The sequence below is a fragment of the Halyomorpha halys genome, unplaced genomic scaffold, assembly GCF_000696795.3.
Source record: "Halyomorpha halys isolate HHAL.00 unplaced genomic scaffold, Hhal_1.1 Scaffold368.1, whole genome shotgun sequence".
In the NCBI taxonomy this organism is placed as follows: Eukaryota; Metazoa; Arthropoda; class Insecta; order Hemiptera; family Pentatomidae; genus Halyomorpha; species Halyomorpha halys.
In genome coordinates this window covers 635,774-660,062 of record NW_027111728.1, presented here as the reverse complement: position 1 = coordinate 660,062, position 24,289 = coordinate 635,774, and the positions used below count along the sequence as shown (strand labels likewise).

At 28.2% G+C, this 24,289-nt stretch overlaps 3 protein-coding genes across 3 annotated transcripts in view; 2 read left to right on the top strand and 1 right to left on the bottom strand.

Moving 5' to 3' along the window:
- Positions 1 to 80: 80 nt before the first annotated feature.
- On the top strand, positions 81 to 10,060 carry LOC106681835 (acylglycerol kinase, mitochondrial; the record flags this gene model as incomplete). The annotated part of the gene is given in 9 exon segments (XM_014422367.3): positions 81 to 743; positions 820 to 936; positions 1,017 to 1,188; positions 3,181 to 3,384; positions 4,776 to 4,994; positions 5,318 to 5,414; positions 5,879 to 6,031; positions 6,987 to 7,114; positions 9,538 to 10,060. Coding segments are annotated over 9 exon segments (1,290 nt in total). The 3' UTR covers positions 9,637 to 10,060.
- Positions 10,061 to 12,876: 2,816 nt separating this feature from the next.
- On the bottom strand, positions 12,877 to 16,900 carry LOC106681838 (coiled-coil domain-containing protein 134). The gene is made up of 5 exons (XM_014422371.3): positions 16,618 to 16,900; positions 15,348 to 15,469; positions 14,700 to 14,787; positions 14,434 to 14,612; positions 12,877 to 13,145 (listed from the first exon to the last, which is right to left on the bottom strand). Exons 1-5 carry the CDS (start codon positions 16,748 to 16,750, stop codon positions 12,972 to 12,974), a joined length of 696 nt encoding a protein of 231 aa, XP_014277857.1. The 5' UTR covers positions 16,751 to 16,900; the 3' UTR covers positions 12,877 to 12,971.
- A 16-nt stretch (positions 16,901 to 16,916) lies between these two features.
- Rab3-GAP (Rab3 GTPase activating protein) overlaps positions 16,917 to 24,289 on the top strand; it is a 35,041-nt gene continuing 27,668 nt past the window's right edge. Inside the window, exons 1-6 of the mRNA XM_014422370.2 lie at positions 16,917 to 17,137; positions 18,671 to 18,814; positions 21,065 to 21,146; positions 22,229 to 22,355; positions 22,559 to 22,760; positions 23,540 to 23,711. Of these exons, the coding sequence (XP_014277856.1) occupies positions 17,044 to 17,137; positions 18,671 to 18,814; positions 21,065 to 21,146; positions 22,229 to 22,355; positions 22,559 to 22,760; positions 23,540 to 23,711 (821 nt within the window). The 5' untranslated portion in view covers positions 16,917 to 17,043. The remainder of the gene's footprint in view (positions 17,138 to 18,670; positions 18,815 to 21,064; positions 21,147 to 22,228; positions 22,356 to 22,558; positions 22,761 to 23,539; positions 23,712 to 24,289) is intronic.

Sequence of the window (24,289 nt, the reverse complement as noted above, 5' to 3'; positions counted from 1 at the left end):
ATATATACAATATTATTGCACAAAATTTTGAGCGATATTTTTGGCGGGGTGAGGGCCCCTTTAGGCTTTTAATTGATCATTATCATTCCGACAAGTTTGGAACCCATTAACACTAAATAAATTCACAAACAAATTGTTAACACTTTTACCACAGTTTGAGAAGTTGAATTCATCCCTCCTTTTATTGTATTGTTCTGTCTACAAAACAACCATATATACCGAATAGAGCTAAATTGGTCCAAATAGAGGGCCGTTGGTGCCCAAATGCAGCTGGAAAAGTATCAGTATGTAATCCATCTATGCATGTATGAAATGTGTATGGACACATAAATGTATCAGATAAACTCCGTTCTACTTGCGATCATGAAACTAGTTTAAAATTATTTCTCCCCTCTGTTCACTATAATATCTGTTCGATAAAAAAAACAAATCTATTATTTTTGAGGCAACTACCGTAATTTCTTTCCTTTTATAACTCAGTATTAAGAAAACTTTAGGTTGATAATTGCTGTAACTATCAGCTTAAGGAAGGTTTAAACTGTAGAGATAAACATGTGTTTTGCATCAAGCAAGGTTCAAGATAGCAGGTTATGTTATTTACAAAATTTTGATAGATAGTAGAGAGTAAATTTTTCTGGAGTGATGGTAAAATTAATAGAAACGTTAAGAAACCATTGGAAGAAATCCACATTAGGTGTTGCAGTTTTGGCATATGGGATAAATTATGGGTTGAACTCATTTGAGTAAGTATTACAAATGTTAAAACTGACTATTGATGCATTACATTATCAGTTTTATAAAAATTTTAAAACAATTTAGACTAGGTTCAATGATGAGATCAGTCTGTGCCGAAGCAGTCAAACATGGAGACAGACCAATTACAGAAGGCAAACCTCGGCGCGTTACTGTAATTTTGAATCCAGCTTCCAATAATAGGTACAGTTTTTTATTTTTCTATTTTCTATTATTTAATAAATGCATAATATTTTGTAATAGTAGTAAAATCTTTATTTTAGGAAATCCAAGAAAAATTTTGAGAATTACTGTGCTCCTTTATTATATCTTTCAGGAGCCTATGTTTCTATAATTGAAACTGAAAGGGAAGGACATGGCCGAGACATCATTAAAAAAATTGATCCGAAGACAGATGCTGTGATAGTTGCTGGAGGTGATGGAACTTTATCAGAGGTACATATTTAACATAATCAGTGTGATTTTATTCAAGTTTTCTGTCAGAGTTAATTGGCAAGATTGAATAACTTTGCCATATTACTTAAAATAAATACTAAGTGATTATGTTGACATAGTAAAGTTTAAAAAAGATATGTTATCATTTGCTAGATTTTTCAGTTTTAAATAGATTTTCTTCATCTTTATTTATCTGTATATACTTATTATAAGTGCTCTCTTGTTCTTTTTAATTGGCATTTCAAAATGAGTAATTAATATCATTACTTTGCTTGAATAGCATTTGACAAAAAAAAAATCATTTTTATTTTTTGTTTGATGTATTCTATAGACTGTAACGTTTTGTCAACCTTACTAGTTTTGGCTTAGGCCATAGAAGGACCATATAAGGGAAAGAAATCACTGTCTATGGCAATATCTTTGGATCATGTCCATTTCAAAATAAATCAAAAATTAGGGGAAGTATTAAAGTCATAAAAAATTTAGTTAATATTCACTAAATTCACAAAAAATAACAATAACTTGGACATGAGTCCACCAGTCTACTCTAAACCATTAAGTTTTTACTTGTTTTTTTCTGGATCAGTTACTATTATTAGAAATATATAATTTAAACTGATTTCAGGAATAGTAAAAAAAATAAATAAAATATTACTCACAATCAATTTACTTAAGATCATTAAACACCAAATGTATGGTTTTAAATTGTTCCATTACTTTTATAATGATATTAATTTTTATTTCTAGTGCAACTTCAAAATTTAAAATATCATTTTTGAGGTAGGAATATAGTATAAATGAGGAATTTTCTATTGAAAGTTAATATATCTACCTTGGAAAGTTTTTATTTGAAAATTGTTATGGGTGCTTCCCGTTTAGATAAGTTAAGTTTTTATTGAAAATGTTGATTTTGATTTTACAGAGGAAAATTTAAATTTTTAAGTAAACTTTTTTCTATGCCAAAGTCGTTGGTCATTTGACTATTCGACGTCTTGCTGCTCAATATATATTAGATTTTTTTAAAACAAGCAAATGTTCTTTTTCTAAATTCTGTCAGAGAAGGAAATGTCTCAATATGGTCCCCATCTATTCTCCCTTGATTGCAAAGCACACACATGGGATCCTGAGCCTATCTTGTGGAGATGACTCTGCAGGTAATCGTGGCCAGTCGTCAGGCAGAAGCAGGCCACTGCATCTCTTCTCGAGAGATCAGCTGGAATTGGGTTTTGTATTAAACTTTTATATCTTTTCCCTTCCGCCCTTTCTATGTGTGTTATTTTGTTTCCTCCTCGATTATGGTCCTTATCTTTCTTTTCACCGAGCCATAGGATCTTGGATGGACTGGTTGTGGTAATTTTGGCCCTTGCTTGGAATGACTGTCTGTTTCTTTATTTCCTGGAATCCCACAATGGCACCGAGTCCACTATAGGACCACATCAGTGCCTTGAAGTGTCAAGTTGTGGAGGAGGGATTTACATTTTAAAACAGAATTTGATTGAATTTTGTGCGTGTTAGTAACAGCAAGGATAGCCGCTTGAAAGTCAGTGAAGATAACAACATTCCGGTCTTGCCTTCTAGACAGTTTTTGTAAGGCAATGAGGACTGCTGTTATTTCACCATCAAACTTTGTACCTTCCTTATCTGCTGCAGTATTGAATTTGAAATCTCTTGAGTAAACCCCGGTTTCAGCTTTTCTAACAGTTGCTTCAGCTGATCCGTCTGTACAAATATGAAACCAATCCTGATGAGGGTTCTTTTGAGCTATTGTTACCAATTTTATTTTTTAAAGTTTATTTTGAAATAAACTGAATACATTTTTGGTATAAAATTTTAATTTGTCAAAACAACCTTGAATATTTCAACTTTTGATGAACAAATCAGCAAGCAGCCTTCATTAAATGAAGTATTTATTCTGCTTATGATAAAAATGAAAATGAGTGTAAGAGTATATCATAATATTTTGGCTTCACTATTATTTTTTATTTTTTCTAGATAATTACTGGACTAATGAGATATAAAGGTGAACTTTGTAAAATTCCAATAGGTGTGCTTCCTCTAGGAAAAACCAACACTCTTGCAAAACGATTATATGGTGTTGAAGACAGTACGTCATATTCAGGAATGGTAAATGCAACGATGGCAATAATTGAAGGAAAAACTAAAACTATCGATGCATTCAGAATAGAACTTTTACAGGTAACAGTCCTTTGAGAATGTTTAAAATAAATTAGAATAATAAAAACAATTTAAATTAAAAATATTCTATATTAGATCAACTTAAAATGTTTATATTTCATGAAATGTAATTTATCAAATATTAAACTGTTATTTTTTCTATTAGAGGTCTCCTTACTTGTCTACTCAGATCCAAAAAAAATCATTTTGATTTTTGATGACAGATGATAATATTAATCAATACTTGTATTTATCTATTTAATGAAATTATTTATTCACCACTATTGCTAAATCAATGTAATGATATCCTTTGTTCTTGGAAAGAACAAAAAACCTTGTTTTCTCACTTCATTCGACGCCTAACTCTTCTTCCATTTCCTATTCAGTTTGTTATTACTTAGTAGTACGGTAGTAAATCTCTGTCATATTTGAAAAAAATCTTGCTTTTTCTGTTTAGACGGTTTATGGTTTTAAACTCTCTACTTTACCTCTTTCATTCGATACAAAATTTAATACTTTTCTATTTATTACTATACTATAACTTTGTCACCAGGTTTAGGAGTTACAGGTAAGAAAGAGAAAAAAAGGACATAGTTGTTTATTTTATTAAATTAATTAACAACTTAGTAAGAATTTTATGACCACCAAAAATTAGCTTCTGTGTATGTGGTAGAAAACAATTTTATAATTATTTACAAATTTATATTTTATGGACTGTGTTTCATGCATCGGAAAATACTAATGTATGATCTGTAGAAAGAAAGAAAAATAAGAAAAATGAAAAAAGAAAAATGTATGATCTGTATGAACTCTGGTGGCTACAACAAAAACTAGGATATTTCTAGATGATGATAGCGCTATGGATAGAGTTGATAAATCGTGTACTGGTCTTAGACACTAGACAGGCTGGACTGATATATCAGTTCACTGGGATCTTCGCGCTCCGAGTTGATACATCAGCTTATTGTTCCTAAAGAATTAATTGTCCTTATTTTTCTATATTCTTCTAAAACATTTGGCCCTATATCATATACCTATGATTAATCATATACCGTAGCTTGGGGTTATTTGGACCCAAACCTAAAAAGTAATGCAAACATGGTAAAGTTCCTTAGGACCTAGTACTAGTGTTGACATGCGATTGTGAGTTCTGTCTTTATCTTCATAAGAATTCTAGGTGTTATTAAAACATTCTTAACCTGGATCCAAGCGACCCCTGTTACAGTAACTATTAATCATATCATATACATATCATTTTAAATTATTAGTAATCTCTAATAAATTATTGTCCAATACAATTTATACTCTAAAATTATTCAATAAATGGAAATTATTAATGATTGATTATCAAAATCATGTAACTTTTAATTTTTTAATTTCTATAATTTGTAAAAACAAATAAAATTTGTTAGAGTATGGAAGAGGAAGCAAAACCCCCAGTTTATGGTGTTGGTGGAATCGAATGGGGCTTATGGCGCCACATAAAAAAGCAAAAAGACGCCTTTTGGTATCTTGGGCCATTTGGAAAATATGCCCCTCTCATATTTCCTGGAAATGCTTTAGAAAAGGAAATTACAGCAAAAGTTCGATACACCAAGCCTTGCTCCGGTTGTTCTGAGTGTTACTCTCAGGTATTTTAAAATCCTATATAAATTTTAAGTATTATTAATTATAATAACCAAGTATTTAAAAATTTATAAATATTAAAATCTAGAATTTTAATTATGTAATATACAGTTCAAAATTAAGATTAATATGAAGTTTGTGAATTTCTCAAAGTTAATAATTAGTTTTATTGTAATACCCAACATTTTTATTTATGTTTTATATACCACTCATGTTTCATGAAGTTCAGGAAATATATACTCACAATTGTTACTCAATAATACGCTAGTAATATTTTAATTTATTGTTAATTATTTTTTTGTTTTAACTGATTGTTCATCTGTTGCAGAGACCAGATCTTATGATTCAATCTCCTACTCAGCAGCAAGTCGGTTCCAGATGGTGGAATGTCCTATCACTTAAAAATAGACGTCTTCAGACTCAAGGTTTCCATTTTTTTTCCAATTTCAGCATATTTATACTGATTTTTAAAACTAGTCCTTTTTTCTATTTATTGTGGAATGTTGTATACAGAAAAAAAAGGTTATTATAGCTTATGTAAGTTGTTTTTTAAGTCTCAGATTTTCCATTAATTTGGCTATGTAGAGTTAAAAAAAGACAAGAATAGGTTGCTCTAAAATGTGACCAATCATTACCTTTTAAAATAAATTCTCAGCTGTTATGACCTATATGTACCATCCTGAGACTTTAGTCATATCTTGGTTATTATCCTAACCATCCTTCTTTAGGTATCCAATACATTTTATTTGAGTTCTGTGCTGTCAGTGATTAAGACAATGCATAAATCGGAATGAATTGATGTTTAATCCTATAATAAGAATTATTTTTTTCTGTATTGTTATAAATTGATTATTCAAATTATTATGTATTGTATTATACACTGTTTCAGGAATGCCATTTGTTGATTATAGTAAAATTACTAACCCAGAATGTAGTACAGTGGAAGAAATATCAGTAAAAACATCTGACTTGTCAGTAGTAACTTCAAATGATCCATTTCTTGAGCTAGATAAAGAAAAACCCCATCTTCTTCTTTCTATAGGTAATATAATTGTTATTTTTTATTATTTTGCCTTTTGCTTAACATTATTATAACTTGTATAAGGATGTTATGTTTGGAAGTATCTGTCTCTATCATTATAAAGGCATATTTTAAATCATATTTGTCTAAATTTTTATAAACCCCATTGTACAAAAAGATTGAGTAATAGTTGTGGTCTAACCACAGTACTGTAGTTAATCTTGTAATACTAACTGTTCCGCTGACTTTTATGGGTTTGAACCACTGTTCTAGGACAAACAAAATACATATATATATATATATGATCCTGATCAGGTTAGTTTTCTTAAAGACTTTTCTTTTGTAACAAAAACACAAGTCTCTGTAACAAATAGTGTTGTGTTGCAAATGGTTGAAAAATTATCAGTATAGTTTATAAAACTCAATTTATTGATATTTTATAAACATATAAACTTTTTTTGCATTGTAAATCTAGATTAATTTTTATAGATTTCACTGGAGTAATTTTATTCCTATTTCGGTTTTTTAAACATTAAAAAATAACTATAAGAATATCAGAAAATATTGAAACAAAAACTGATGGCAAATTAGCTTTGGATCATCCTTTTTCAATGTTGAGGTAATTTTTTATAAAATGTTTTTAACAATGTATTAGCCTTTTATACTTCCGCATAGAGTTTTTGGTTTCAAAATCATATGAGTAAGTAATTTTGGCTTGAGTAGTATGGTTTTTATTGATTTATTTATTTTTTTAATTATTCCTTTAAAATTCAGTTATTGGTTCTTTATTCTATCTAATTTATGAATATTTGAAGGTGATTTCTTACACATTGGAAATAAAATAATAAATAAAACTTGTAAGCTTTTCTTAATCAAATTCATAGCAATTAGTTCAAATTCATAAAAATTAGCTTAGTCTTAACTTTCAATTTTTTTATTTGCATATCAATTTTCTAATTCATAACTTTCATTTTAGCTCCAAAAACGAAATATCAGGGTGATCTTCTGTTCGATGGATACAAATTCTTGAACGAAGGTAAGCCATCGGTAGGAAAAATAGAAATGAAACAACTTGAAATAAGACCAGAGACGGAGAAACCAGAAGTAAGTACTATTTGTTATGATTTTTTTTTTTATATATATGTCCAAAATATCACTCATCCTTTCTAGGCACTGCATATCTTATTTTAAGATAATTATAAACCAGTGTTTTGTTTTATTGAACAAAAAATTTTTTTATTAAATCAACTCTTAATTTCATTCATTCCTATTTGTTGTTTATAATGTGTAAATATATATCGTAAAAATTACAAGAAGGATTGCTGATTATTGATTGCCAATGTTTCAATTCACAATTCCTGTCTTCATCAGGACTACAATAAAAAGTTACAAAGTAAATAAAACCAATTTAAGAGTAAATAAGTGACATGTAAATAAAACAGATGTAAATGTGGAAGTTAATCTTAAAAAGATTTCATATAAATAAGCAAACTATGATAAAACCTAAATAAAATAGTAAGGAAATTAAAGATAAATACATAAATTTATTAACTGATATAGTGCAATAAAAATTGCATTTCTAGTATAAATTACAAATGCTTTCTCTTATAGTCAGATACTCCAAACTTTTCTGAAAATAATTTTTAATATATATGATTTTGAATTAGGTTTATATTAAGGACTTATATTAACTAGCCCAGTAATTAATAATGAACTGATAAATTAATAATATTGAGGCAGCAATAAATGTTACTCTTTAGAATAAGTAAGTGGTACAATTTTAATATATATGATTTTGAATTAAATTTGGTAATAATATTAAATAAATAAAATTTTGTAGTAAGATATTTTGTGATGTTTTTATAGCAACCAAATAAAAACAAAGTAACCTTTATAACAAGCAACACTTTGTAATTTAAATTAAAATATTTGTTTTGTTTTTTTAATATAAACACAAAATATTATCAAACATATCTATTAATTAACTTAGCAGTTATATTAACTAACCCAGTAATTAATAATGAACTGGTAAATTAATAATATTGAGGCAGTAATAAATGTTACCCTTTAGAATAAGTAATGTAAGCGATACAGTTTAGGTAAATAATCAACTTATAGAAATATCCTGTTGTGAATAAAAAAAAAAAAAAAAATAAGTAATAAATAGTAAATGTATTGAATAAATTTCAGTATCACAATGCAAATAAAAATGTAATATAGAAGGGAGTTTGTGGGATGAATAAAAGGTAGAATGATATCATTTAAGTTGAAAAACAATTTAGCAATATAGAATATAGAATAGACATGTATTCTAGATCAAAAGTTAGACAATTTAAGTTGAAAACTATTTTTATTCTTCTTGACCGCAATCCTAACCATCTTCTAATTCACATACAGTCAATAATTTATATATAACATACAAATTAATATTTACTTCACATTGACTTTAAGATTAATAAAAACGTGGCAATTTTATAATTCATTGGGCTTAGCGAACTTTATAATCAATAGGGGAGGAAGGTTGATTTATCCTTTAGATTACAACTTAATTCTAGTCAGAGTGAAAATTTAAAAATTTATGCCGTAAAATAAAAGTCAACCCTTCTAAACTGAGTTTGACTAAGCCTAACTTTTAACTCGAGAATGTACTGCACAACCTCTTTTACGAATTTTGAATTAATTATAAGAAATAAAATTAAAATATTCTTGAAAACCAGTTCACTTTTTTTCAGTGCTGCTGATGTGGTTATTTTTTACCTAAACAGGTATTTGGTGGGAAGTGAGTAATTCAGATATAATGGCTTCTGTTATATTTAGAGTGCTAGTGCAGTATCGTACTTTTGATTTTTTTTAGTTAATCCTTAGACACATTTTCTATTGCTAACAAGTTATTGTTTTTCCTTAAATGTTGTACTTTAGAACATAGACGTACTACCTATTCCATTTGGGACCCATGACATATTTATTTCTCGGGCAATAAGCGCTTTGGTTTTTTGGGGTCTGTGGTGGATTTGTTTTTGGGGCCCTGAGGAGGGTTCACTTTTAGGGATCGGGGCTGATACTATTTTAAATGCTTGGGCAAACGTAATTTTTTAAAACATATAAGAACAATATTTTCCTACCTATCATCAATAAGTTTGTTAAGATTGATATGTTTTGACAGTTCACTGTCATGGTCGCAAAACATGGTAATTGCAAAAATGAAAACTTCTACAATGTTAAATAGTTTGTTAATTACAATATTTTACCTTCAACCAGTAGTCACTTAGCATAAATTAATATCAGCATTATTCTCTTAAGAAAACAAATTGACTAAGATTCTTTCAATATTTTATGAAATTAGCTTTCAAAAAGCTGATGACACCAAAAACTGCAATTCATGAAAAATTTCAGTTCATTCATCTTGTTTTACGACCAAATGCCATAATTTAAACTGTCTGAGGTAATAAACCTGCATTAATGGTAATAATTTAGCTGTATAGCAACTTTCTTGGATTATATCTTTATATATATATATTTTTTTTTAGGGTGATGAAGAAAATCTTTCGATAGATAATGAAGACTTTGAGGTTCGGCCAATAAGGGTTACTGTGTTACCAAATGCAGTGAATGTATTTTGTCCATAATTATTTATTACTATTTAAAAGAATATTAATATTAAAAAATAGGAATAAGATTATGAAAAATATAAATAGTTTTAAATTTATGGTTGTATTATAGTATAATGTAATATAATTTAATTGTATTATAATACAGTTATGCAAAATGAGCTATGTATGTATTCATATTAAGAGAAAATTCTATTTTATGTTTAAATCATGAGTTGTTAAAAAATATTTGTGAAACGATCATTCTGACAAGATATTTTTAGGTAACTGACTGCATTTGTGTATAGTAGTATACATGGAGTGAATTGCTCGGATCTCCACCTTTCCAATTTTCAAGAAAAGGTTTAAAACATATTTCTGTTTAATACCTAAGTTTTCTTTTTTGTTCTTATTTTGTTATGTATATTTTATGTAGAAAATATTTATAAACTTTTTTTTTATATACTGCTCATTCATTGAATTCCTGAAATATTAATTATTCTTCAGTAACTAGTTAACCATATTTTCAATCTAGATGGGCATTATTTCCCACTGTATTAGATTGCATTATTCCCCATTATATTATATTGCATTATTCCTAATTATATTAGATTGCATTATTCCCCATTTTATTAGATTGCATTATTCCCCATTATATTAGATTGCATTATTCCAGCATTATTATAAATTATTATATAATATTTTTTCTAATTAAATATTATTTTACAAGAAGTGTTAGTTGTTGACTGTGGGTATTATATGAGAAGATGGTTGTGGGTGCGGTCAGTGAAGAACAAAAATAATTAAAACTTATTTCTTAATGCCAAGGTTTCAATCAGAATTTCAGGCCTTCATCAGGGTTGTGAACAAAAACATCATAATGAATAAAAATAAATACAGAATAACTAGAAAATAAGAAGATAACAGATAATATAGATATATAAATAGCATTAAAAGAAAAGAAAATTAAAAAGAGAATGGTAGTTGTTGTTGTTGTCTGGGGCTTTAGGGCGTAAAACCCTGAGGTCATCAACGCCCATACCTAGAGAATGGTAGTATTAAAATTATGAAAGAGAAAAAAAATAAAACAACGTGTATAAATAATGTACCTACATATGAAAATCTAGTTATTAAATATATATATAAAACAAAAATTATTTAAAATCAAAGTAAGAAAAGATGTGAGAACTAAAATGTATACGTAACTAATTAAATATGTAAGTAAAATAACCGAATTGAAGAAGTAACATCAATTTTATATTTAATTATTTAATATAATAAACAATAAAAAAATGGAAAGGTACTGCATTGTTGGAAGAGAGGAAACAAAGGCATGCAGAAATGATGAGAAAATACTGGGAGAGAAGAAGAGGAAAAGTGAGAAGGAAAAAGTAATGATATTCGCGTGGTCTTGAAAGGCCATTCCGTGAAGAAGAAAAAACAAACAATTTTGATAATTATTATTTGGTTATTTTGATAATATATTATTTAATACAATATAATTATATTAATATATTTATTTAATTAGTTACTATAATTAATTAATTATATGTTTTCTTCACTGACCACATCCCCAACCATCTTATTAAAAAATATTTTGTTTGAAAAAAAATGGATAAAATTTTATTCTGAAAAATCTACATTTTTAATACAATATTTGAATTTCACTAAAATTTATGTACACTTAACATAAAGTTAATGTATCAAACTGGAGAAAATTCAAAATAAAAGTCAGATCCCAAAGAAAGAGTTCAGAGGAAAATGAGGAGAGAGGATGTATCTACAGGGTACCACTCTATTCTTACTATGGTGGGTGGTCAAGGACTGCCACAAAAATAAAAGTCGACCACCCAGGCCGATTTCAAACCGGCACTGCTGGTTCCAAGGTTGCAAAGACCTATGCCTCAATTCTCTTCGGTACAGACAGACCAGAAAAACTATATAATATGATTACAATTTGATGGTTTGGGCTTTGTGGCTCTGTATATCGATTGAAGATCCCCACACCTGGGGAGAGTGTATTTCAAGGGTGATCAGTTGGCAGAATATAGAGTGCTCAATCCATACATAACTACAAATGGGCAATGGTGGGTACCTATGCATACAGTAATTATCAGCAATAGACTGTATCAGAGTTATGCTGTCAAAGTATATTATACTATGATAATAATAGACATAAAACGGAAAAATTACACACATGTCAAAGAAAAAAAATAGTATTCTCATGAACATATGTTCTTTTCATTTCATTTTATTCAAATTTAAAATTATGGAAATAAATGTTTATTATTGATAAATTAATGGGAGTACACGTAGCTGCGGACTAACTCCAACGACCAACTCTAATTCTACTTACTAACTCCAAGGAGTTTGAATTCGGCTGGGCAGAAAATTCTTTTCTGTTACACTGTAACTGTTGGTCAACTCTAGTGGATTCTGGAGCCCTCTTGGGGTCTACCCAACCTCCTTAATTGGGTAAAAATCTGGCTGTCGAGAGTGATTCTGACCAAATCACCTCCTTGCACAACCGTTGGTCTAGTAACACTACTCCCTTACAAAGGACCCTGACCCTTAATGATTTGTAGCGGTACAAATTTAATGTAATTAATTGATAAATTAATAAAAACAAATACAGAAAATTAACGCCTTGAGTGATAAATAAAATTCTCCTTAGATTTATTTAAACAATACTCAATGCTAGTTTATTATTATTTTTTCTTTGCTTAAAATCCTTCATAGGAAGTGAAACCCTTTCTTGAATTTATCTAAAATAAGTTAAGGACTATCAGAAAGATTTTTTTTTGTTTTAATTTCACCATCACTTCCTTTCCAAAATCGCCTTTCTGACTAAATATCTAAAAAAAAAAAAATCAACAAAAAAAAACAAGAGGCTAAAATTAACAAGAAAATAGAAATGCTTGAACATAGTATTATATTGTTACATTGATATAATGTCTCACACTAATACATTTTTCAGGTTTTTTTTCTCACAAATTATGTTTTTTTACAAGGTCGAAGGTGTAGCTTTAATTGTATGTTGTTTAATTAATAATACTTACTATATAAATGCATTTAATTGTAATTGATAAGAAAGGAAAATTAAAAAAAAAAAGTTTTTATTATTAATAACATAATATAAAATAAAACATATAAAACACATCAGGAATAAATAAAAATATTTTAATTCCTTATTTTCTAAGGAAACAAACTTTTTATATAAGTATAAATATTATACAGAGTACACATATATTACAATAAATGCAACTATTCCAAATGAAATAAGAATAAATGACAAACACTACATTTATCGATAATTTTGAAAATTCAAATCCTTTCTCATTGATTTGTGATGCTACAAACTTGAGCAAGTTGTTTTATAATTCTCCGAACTGCCTTGATGAAAGTCGAGGGCCTTTAGGAATAACCTTCTTTTTTTTTACTTTTTTGGGTTTTTCTTGTATTATTTCATCAGGAGGTGGGTTGTTAACTTTTCGGTAAGGATTCAGAAAATTCGGTTTTCGATCAGTATAATTCATCTCTTGGTTAACCTTTGAACAATATGAATTTATTAATAATAATAATTATTCATAAAAATTAATAAATAATTAATATGAAAAATCATTAATATTTTAAGATCAGCTTTATATTTCAATTTTATCGAAGGACCGCATAAGCCACAGATGGCCAAACTGACGAACATTTGTAAAACTGCAGATTGGATGATACCAATGGCTTATTGCACCTTGAGCTAAAATTTATTTTTATATCGTGGGTTTAATCATAAGAGTTAATTCTATACTCTTTAGATGTCATGTCTAAGGATGCAAGATGCAATGAAATGTCATAAAAAACAGAGACATCTATCAAATGCATGAACATTGTATAAAATAAGAATAAATGCCTAACACCTTTATCCACATGATAAATATTTTTGTAATTATTGTAAATGTCAAGGGACAATTAGTTCTGAGTGAACCATTGTTGCGTTGAAGCTTGAATCAGAATTTTTGTGAGTCCATTTTATTTATTTGTGTTTTTTTTTATTTTGGGAAATAACTCGTGATCTGAATCATCAAATTAATGGTAAAAGTGATGCTATTGCTAGTTTGGTGTTTTTAATGTATCTACAATCTAATTTAGATCTTCAAGCCCAGATAAATGTAAGATAGAAAAGACAGGAGAACAAATATTTACAACTTTGGAAGTAATGCATTCCAGGTTACTACAAATAATAAATTTAAAAACAAAAGATAAATCATAACAATAATATTAGTTAAGATGAATATGACAACATAGCATATTTGAGGGATGGTTTTGAAGCACCTATTTCAGACTGGTATGCGTTCAATTAAGTTCTAGAGCCACTTCTTTCTTTAACGGGGCATACTCAAAACCTCTATAGGATATAGCCTATACTATTACCATAACTGCGTTGTAAAAACAAAAAGATCATTGTTTTATAAAGAAAGTTACATGGGGAGGTAATAAAATATACATTCTAGAGGCACTGCTACATATTTGCCAATCTATGACAAATTCCCGAATGCACAGGCCTGTGGACAGGTTATTTGGATTGGCTAGTACAAATTGATCTGAATTTGCAACCTGTTGAGCCTCAGTTTTTGGGCAAGTGCATACATCCAAACATAGAGATTTTGGGTACACCCGGTTGAAGAAGGTGGTGACTCTAGAATGTAAAAATTAGGATAGCTTAGTAAAAGCTAAGCCTTGCTGCAAGAAGCAGGTTATAACAGTCATTTAAAAAATAAATAGACTTATAATAAAATTCATAAATGTCAATAATACAAGGATACAATCCTATCAAGTAATACTTACTAAGTTTAGCAAAGTAATAGTTTTACTGTCAAGAAGTTGGCTTTTATTGGCAAAGATTAAGCTCCATTTGAAAAGCTCATTCCACTCGGTATTGTTTACAATAACTTGTTGAGTAAAATCTGGTAGTCTCAAAATTATATCTCCTAAAAATGCTGTGTTTTCCAAAATGTTGGAAAGTGCTAAAAATAAAAAATAAAAATTAACTCTATAACATCTCTTAGCAATATTATTTTGTTTCTTATAAAAATGATAATAAATTAACTAACCATCCCTAGTATTTTCATCTGTAGGAAAGCTTGATTCCCCAGGAACAAAGTTAGCCTTTTCGAGGACATGTCTGCTTTTGTTTAGCACCTAAACCATAATAACCCATTTTCAAGACCATTATAATGTCACAATTAAAAAAACAAAATCATGAAGATATCTTTGGGCAATCATACAAACCCAGTAGAATGTTTTATTAATATCATACATTCTTTAATTCTTCAAATATTGATTTTAAGAAAGAAAAATTACCCTCTAGTCAGGTAGTACATACCTATAGTTAAGACATGTAACTGATTTAGGATCCGTTTATAAAAAGACATGCTACACCATTGATATAATGATAAAAGAATATAAAAAAAATATATGAGAAGATGGCTGTGAAGAATACGAATAAGTAAAAACTTACTTTATTAAAAGAAGTAATATTAAAATTACTTAATATTATTTTTTTCTTTTTCTTTCGTCAGCCCAAGACTCCTGTTGGAATCCTATACTGCTACTTATTATTATTATTATACTTATTTCTCCTAACCTAATGTTCTTTTTTATTTCAAATCTAGGCGTTTAGATAGTTTTACTACTGAACAACATAATTAGAATTTATATTCTTAATCTAGATGTAACTTGTTAAAATTGAAATCACATACACTAAATACTCTATCCGCAATTGCCTCAACCATTTTGCTTTGCTTTATTTCTGTTCCTAATTTCAAGAGGGCTTTGATGGCTGCTGCTTGCTCAGTTCTTTCTAATTTATACAGTCTTCGAACTAATATATGTTAAGTATAGATATAGTAAAGTAGAAATATGATTTGATAAATATCAATTATACAAAAAAAAAACAACTAAAAATTATAAAAATAAACAATGTATAAGGGTAATTATCAGGGAAATAGATATGGTAACACTATACAAAACAAGCTCCAGTGGTGGAAATTTCAAAATTCCTACTTATACCATTATTATTACTGCTTTAGCTAGCTCAACAGCAGTCAACCTCTGCTCGCTCAAAAGGGGTATACAAACCTTCCAACAGATCCTCAATCAATGGAATTGTAAGAAACACAAAGTGTAGATACCTACCTACCTCACTAGGCGATTTGACATAAAGACTAGTACTTCACTTGGTAGCATCAATTCTAGTACTTAAAAGTAAATAAAAGTAGATCATACTTTCATAAGATGGACCACAATAGACCAATAAGACTTTGAAGTTTCATAAGTGGTTATCAAAATATCTAATGAAAAAAAAATCTGTTTTTCTAAAAAAACAAATTCTTCCGCCCAAAGAGAGTTAAACATTAATAGAAGTATAAATTAATTTAAAGTTCAAATAAGGGTAGCATTGTAAGGACTTTAAGATGTCCAATCTGCGTAACGTTCTCCCCTGTATTGAAAGCTTGAATCTTAGGCCTGGAGATCATGAAGAAACGGATATTCCTAAACAGAAGGCCTGCCACAAGATAGCACCCTAAAATATATGATTTGTTCTTCTAAGGAATGTGGAGAGAGCCTTTTTCATTTAACCACAAGAAGAACATATTTTTTATATTCTAAGATTTGTGAGCTCATATACAACACAATTTTGTTTAAACTATAGATTAAACTTCAGTATTATTATTCCAGCAACTTTTAACCTGAACAGAAGTCTCTTCTGATTTGTTTATTTTGAAGCCAAGAATCGTGTTTTGGACTCAGAAAGCTGAAGCGAATACAGTATGAGCTTTATAAAGATAAAGAACTAGACTCTTAAAGAATATAAATCACCTAGAATAATGGTAGGCTAGACTTAGATGTATAAAGTTTTTAAATAAACCATAGGATTCCAAAGCACACAGTTTTCAAGACACCTTATTGTTACATCAAAATTGCTTTTTCACTGAGAATCAACCAAAATATTTGTAATTAAAAGGATACATAAGTCTTCAGCGCTTTTAGAATCACTTTTTGGTTCTTTATTTTCAGCTAAAGCTGTTTGGAATGTTAGAAAAATAATGACCATACAAAAACTAACAATGGATTTTAAATTAATTTTTACATAGAGAACCATAACTACGAGACGAATGAAGACATGCTATCAAAGGATTTAATTTTCCAATATTAAGTAAAAAAATATATACAATCATTAAATGCCATTTTTATTTAAATTAAGGAAGATAATACAAGAACCTAACCCACATGGTTACCGATATTTCTTATCACTACAACAGCTGTCACGTTATCAGCTGTATTGGCTGTGGTCCTGTTTGTCATCAGTATCAAAGGATTTCTACTGTTTATTTGTTTACGTTTTTATTCTCTCAAAAGTAGCTTATGTTCTTTTAATGTAGCCTTTTTCTCATAATGACTTGCCAATTTGAACAGATTGCTAGTATCTTGGAATTAGAAAAAGTTAAAACGTGTTTGTTTGTTCAAGAGCCTTCAGATAACTCAGATGGTATGTTTTTAAATTTTTTAATATTTCTCTATTTTGCAATAAAAAGAAAGAAATTAAGTATTTTGTTTAAATTTTTGAGCTTTGAACTTTGATGTGATAGTCATGTCTTTATTCACTTAATTCAAACAAAAAAATAATTCTCTCTAGTTAATTATTGCAGTTTTTATTTTTGACAATAGTAGCTTCAATTTTAATGATTTCCTTTCATTATTACTGTGCCTGTAAATGAATCATCCAGTTCCTAACCTTTCTTTTAGCTTTTTATGGGTAACATATTGTGGTGTTCGATTTTATCTTTATCTGAAATTTTCCTTTATCTGAAATTTTCCTTTATCTGAAAATAAAGGTTAATTCCTTTCAATCATCTGATTAAATTGTGCCTTATTTTTCAAAAATAGATAGATTCAAGGTTTTCCATTTGGCTGCATCATAGGTATTCTATTTAGCCCTTCATCGGACTTAGTTTCTTTATCTCGATCTTATACTTTTTTTTTTTAATAGAATTATTTAGCGGATATCATTCAAGATGAATCATGATTACTTGTATAATTTTTTATATTGCTTTATAGATCATCCCCAGAACTTGAGTAAACGGTTGTCTTAAAAATCCTATTAATTTGTCTTCAGATTGATTGATATGATAAACTGTGGTGGTATAACCTCAAGATGATTGAGTTGCTGACATGAGAATTACCATGTAAATAAAGTTTTACAGGAAAAGTAAAAAATTGTTCATTAAGCGTATAAAACAAGTCTTTATTTTTGTGTTAAATTTTGGCCTGTGGAGCCTTCATTCTGCTAATTGACTTGCTTGTTTTCCACACCATATACCTGAATACTTACTGTATTTTCCATGAATAAACAATTTTTTTTACTAAGACCTTTCCCATGTCATTACCTCAATTATTTATCTGCAGGCAATCAAGGGATTAATTAATATTGTTGTTGCTCAAGTATCAACTTTGATGGGAAAGAGATTGGCTAATGTTATTAAAACAAATTTCAATTTTTTTTTTTTTAAATTATCGGGATCCTTCTTGAGCTAAGATATCATTTTGATTAAGTTTCCATAGTTGGCCATTTCCAATTACTTCTAATACTTTTGATGTGATGTCCTTATAAAATTTAATTTTATGTATTACTGTGTTGACTGAATAGTAGCACTGAAAAAACAAAGTTTTGATGTTTTTTTTTTTCTAATGCACTTGTTCCAGAGATATGATCATAAACAGGAGTTTCTTTCTCTACTGTTTCTCTATCGGGATGAATTTGCAACTTAAATTGAGATTAAGAATGTCCTTTGAATAATTATTGATTTTATATAGAATTAAGAAATATTAAGAATATAAGGATTTCGGATCATTTGCATTTGAAATATTATGGCTGCATTGAAGGTTGTAAAGTAGCACCAAATGTCATTTATATTTGCAAATGTTTAACTTGCATAAGTTGGAAGAAAATAAATAGACATATTATGCTCTATAATTTAATAATGGGAAAATTATCATCTTAAAAATTCTTTTCTTTTAATAGGTTTTGAAGATAAATCATGGAATTGGTCTGTTGAAGAAACTGTAACATCAAAAGAAAATTGGTTAGAAGAATGTGAAATATCATTGTCTCCTACAAGTGAACTGCTTGTTATAGCCCACGAAAAGAATCTTGTTATATTAAAAGGTTTTCTTCTTATGTTTTATTGATTTTCTTTATCTAATATCATTTTCTTCATCCATAGAATTTGTTAATAAGTTAAAATACATTTTTCTTCTGATTTATTTATTTTTTTTTATAATCAATGTTCAAACAGAGCCTTCCAATATTATTTCATAGATTTCTTAATATCTTCAGGATTTTGTAATATTTATGATACACATTAATCTCTTGAAATTTTCTGAATATTAACAAGAAATTATATTTATCACAATTAATTATCCTGTACTATTATCTTTTGATTTATTCCCATTATTTTTTTCTATAATTGTGAAACAGCTGTGGTTGGTTATTTACCACTAGATAGTATGATTGTGGATTCACTTCAGAAATAGAAAAATTATTTCTATATTTCTTACTCATTAGATAATAAAGTTAAATGGTTGTTTAATAATCATACAGAAAATATAACAAAAATTCCTAGAATATCACATTGTCCTGACTTTTGACGTTCATGAAGGTTATGAGATTTCTCAATTAACATTAAATTGCTCTCTTAGAGAACTATATTTGCTCCAAATAACACACAAATCTACAGCAACCAAACCTTAATTCGCAAACTATATTGAGGCTCACGAAACATAATATTTGATTTAAAAAACATTGGGACAATGTTTTTGTTATGTAATTCATTTTATATGAAGGAAATACTAATGTTTTGAATCTTTACATTTGATCATTCTGTTTGAAAACTCAGTAAAAGGTGTAAAATAATATATACTTCAAGGAGTTTTAACAGAAATTAGTCCCATCTTTTCGTTTGAAGGAATGTGAATCATAATGCTATGTCATTCATAATGTTTTTAAAATCTATGAATGGTGGACAGCTCTTATCCTATTTTTTAAAAGAAAACTAAAAGTCTGGCTAGCAAAATCTCTTTATATTTTGTAAATAGAAAGGCTTTCTAACTATGGCATTTTTAAATTTTGAACATATTTTTTCACAGAAATATGGATGTTCTAAAAATAGATATTAAATAACAGATTGTGTGTGGGCCATGGAAAATGAATACTTTCTCAACATACTTACAGCCATTTTAAACAGACAGTAAAGATAAACCAAAGAGATTTGTCAGATTTTTGTTGTTTGCCCACTTGATAGTAATGGATTTTTGTAACAGTTGGACATTGAATTTAAACTTTTTTAAAAATGGTCCTGTAGGTTTTTTTTTATTTATTGCCAGTGTAAAATTTTTGCATTAGTAATTACTATTATTAAATAAAAACTGCTGCAGTCACCAAATGCTATGTCCTTCTTTTATAACTGTTTATGAATAAATATGGGATCTTAGCAGTGATAGAGGATCATTTTAAATTGAGGAAAACCTCTAAACGAAGTTCTCATCCTGATATGATGTTCTAATGAGTTCATAAATTTATAAGTTCTCATCACGGATTTACATGGGCCTATCTTTTGGAAATACCACTTGTTAATATTATATATAATAAAAAGATCTTTAATTAATTGCTTTAATTAATTGCAAAATATTCCAACCAGATAAAAAAGAAAATTTAAGCTTCTGTACAGAGTTAATACTTTATGTTTTCCTCTAATATTATGATGACATATTGTAAAAGTATAGTAATTTTTCTTGTCAAAATTCAATTACTTAGTTGAAGGATATGATGAAAAATTAATTAATTCTAAAAATTCAAAATCTAATGACAGCTATTTTTATGGCATGATGGGCTATGATTTTGATTTCAAGGATCTGGGACATGACAGTTGCAAAATTTGTACTTCAAAATTTTCATTAAAAAGAAATTTAAAGGATCCTCACTTTCCTAAAAAGTGCCAAATGGTTGTAATTTCTACTATTTGAGACCCAAGTTTTAATATTACTTTGTTACTTGATAGACTATACACTTTGGTTAACTATCTGACATCAAGTGTGGTGAGACAATCTTGCAGTACAGTATTCCGGAAATATTAACTTGTCGTACTTTTCACAGTACCATCATACATTACTCGATATATATTTACATAAAAAAAATGTGTATATATTTATTTTTGTTTTGTTTTTATTATATGAATTTATGGAATGAAAAAAAAAAATTCTTTCTATAACTTTTGCTTATTTGAACTTCATTTTAATTGAAACTTAATTTTTATTAAATCTTTTACTTTGTTGAGATTTATTTGAATTCCTTATTTTGTAGAATTTATTAAAATTGTAAAAAACATGTCTCTAGATTTTTTCAAAAATGTTTATTTAGCAAAATGGGATTCTGATGGAGAAAGTGGAGACAAGATCAAATATTTGCTGTCATGGCATGGAGATTTGACCTTAGATCCAAGGTATTGTTATTTAAGTAGCATTTATTTAGTATATGAACAACTATTTCTTTAAATAATCTATTAAAGTGCAGTTGAAAGTTTAGTTTGCCAAATATTCCTTATTTCTTACTTATTATTCAATTTTTTTTTAATTTAAAGTTTATACGTTTAGTGTTAAAAGCCATTTTATGTGCAAATATTATTATTGGAAGATTATTGATTGACCGTGTGTATAGATGAATGGAATATGGTCCGGGTGCGGTAAAAAAAAATTCAAATAGTAAATAATTATATTAAAATAGTATAATTATTTACTATTTGAGTTTTTTTTTTACCGCACCCAGACTATATTCCATTCAAATATTATTATTATTTTTAATGATGAGAAGATAGTGGACCGTAGTTAATATATATGAGGAGAAGATGGTTGGGGAGGGGGGGTTGCGGTCAGAATATAACACGAATAAGTTGAATAACTTATTTAATAGTACCAACGTTTCGGCCAGAATTTTTATCCTTCATCAGGGCTAAGAACAAAGGACAAGAATACAAAAATAAAATATAAACAGAATAACATATAGTAAATTGTACAGAATGAAATTAATAAAAATAAAATTATGAAAGAAGTGGAAAATAAAATGTATATGTATATGTAGGTAATTGAATAAGTAAGTAAAAATAACATAATTAAGGAAATAAAAAATTTAAGGTTATTTAACACAAAGGAATATGAATATTTTAGTTTATTAATAATTTAAAAATTAAAATTAAGAAAAGAAAAAAAAATTTTCAACTTATTTGTGTTATATTCTGACCATACCTCCCAACCATCTTCTCCTCATATATATTATTATTTTTAAAATTTGTGTTTTATGAAACATGTGAGAAAGTAATATTTACATTTATATAGTAAGAAAATAATTTATTTCCATATTTACAATCATCTATCATTCCTAATTATACTAGGGATAATATACACTAGAATATATACTAAGTCCATACAACTTATATTTTACCTAATGAGGGCTCAAATAAATTATATTGTACTTTAATCAATAGATATTTAAAAATGATTTTATAATATAATGTGAATCTTCTTCTAGTGAAGTGGTTACCTCCATCCTGTGTCTTCCTATTTGTGCTCAAGGGAAGTTGAGTGCCCATTGTGGTGCAGATTGGACTTGTATTGCTGTTGGATTTAGTAGTGGGGCTGTAAGATTTTATACTGAGGTAAAACATGTTGGTTTTATTTTGTCGATTAACTGTTGTTATTTATTTTTATTTAAATTAACTTTATGAGAAGGTTTGCTTTATAATCAAGGTGAACATTTGTCCACTTTTTTTGATTTTGGACAAGATGGATGAAATGAACATTTTTAATATTTTAATTTACAACAAAATATGTTTGTTAATTATCAAATTCATTTGTCTAGAAAGGAAGCCTATTGCACTCTGAAGTTTTTCACGAAGAACCTGTTCTTCGACTCAAATGCCAGACCTACCAGCCTATGTACAGTTCAGTTCTTGGTACTCAATCAGATGAATTATTTGTTATCTATCCTGGAGTTGTATGTTGCATTCAAGGATTTGTCTTGTGTAACACCATAAAGGCTTGCAGGAATCAGCTTGCTAGAGGTGCAGTTTCATTTATTATTTTTGATCTTATGAATACATTTTTTTTATAATTGAAAATTATGGGGGGAGGAAGGAGGAGGATACTGAACTAGTTATACTGCAAATTAATTATGCTGGAAAATATATTAAATTATAATATGAACTGTAAAATCATAGTGTATGATCTTCCGTATTGTCTAAAAAGTAGGAGAAAGTGTAAAAATAAAAATAAAAAAAGAATAACCTGTCTGTTATATGACCTTTGGGATAATTGAGTAAGCTTTCAGTTAAATAAGCAACATGAGTTTTCATGATTCAATCGAATTCTTTTATTTTATTGTTTTCAGAATTAACTGTTTTATTTTTTACATGTAGCACTGATAATATAAATTTGTATTTATATCTACAGGTTTTTTGTTTTTTTTGTATAATTTCCTATTTCTGTAAATAATGGGCTTAAAGATTTAGGGAACGATTAGAAGAAATTATTGGTCAATTTATTTATATATTCTTATATAGTCAATGGACTACTAACTTCAAGGACCCGGGTTCGAATCCGGCTGGACAGATAATTATTGTCTGTTTTACTGTAGCTGTTGAGTCAACCCTTTGGGTTTGGAAGCCCTCCAGGGTCCACCCAGCCTCATAAAATAGGTACTCTTAATTCTGACCTAATCACGTAATCACCTAATTACGGCCAATCTGGAGAGCTGATAAAGCAAGATTATAAAATACTAGGCTAAAATTTATTTTGTTTATAACTGTTAGTTGTAAGTTATTAATTTTCTTTTAATTTACAGTACAAGCAAGATGTGGCGATCGCATAGATGCCCCACCTTTAGCTCTCACCAAGTGGAGTTTATCTGACCAAGAAACAATTAATGATGTTGCCATTCTTGGAAGCCAGGCTACAAATAGTTTTTGTCATTTAACAACTGCAACCATAAGAGGGGGATACTATGCTCTTTACAGGTAGAATAGAATCTTATTTAAAATCATGTACTCTAAATCGGAATTATTATTTAAAATTTGCCTTGGCTTTGTTTACCACTAAATTTCTAATGAAAGAAAACATCTATATTGTGCAAGAAGTGGTTTAATATAGGAATGACATGGACTGATAGGAATCACAGTGAAACAAACAGTAGTGGATTACTGTTTAATGTGTTATCATTAATAAAGTAACAATCAATAATGTGTGTTCATTTTGACCATCATCTTGACTATTTTTTATTCTTTATTTTTTAATTATTAAAAAGGTGTGCCAAAAGAGTTAAGCCAAGCAGGCACAAATAAATAAGTTTTACTTATATATATTATTACTGACCACTCCCCCGACCATTTTCTCCTCATAATATTTTATATTTACTACTTTTTCATATTTATTACTTTTTATGTTTATCACTCTCAATATTTATCACTATTTTTATTGATTTATTTGAATGTATTTATTTCCTTATACGCCGTGTAAATATTTGTGTTTTTAAATTCTTATTAAATATTACCTATGTGCAAAATTACATTAGATAATATATATGTGTACATATATA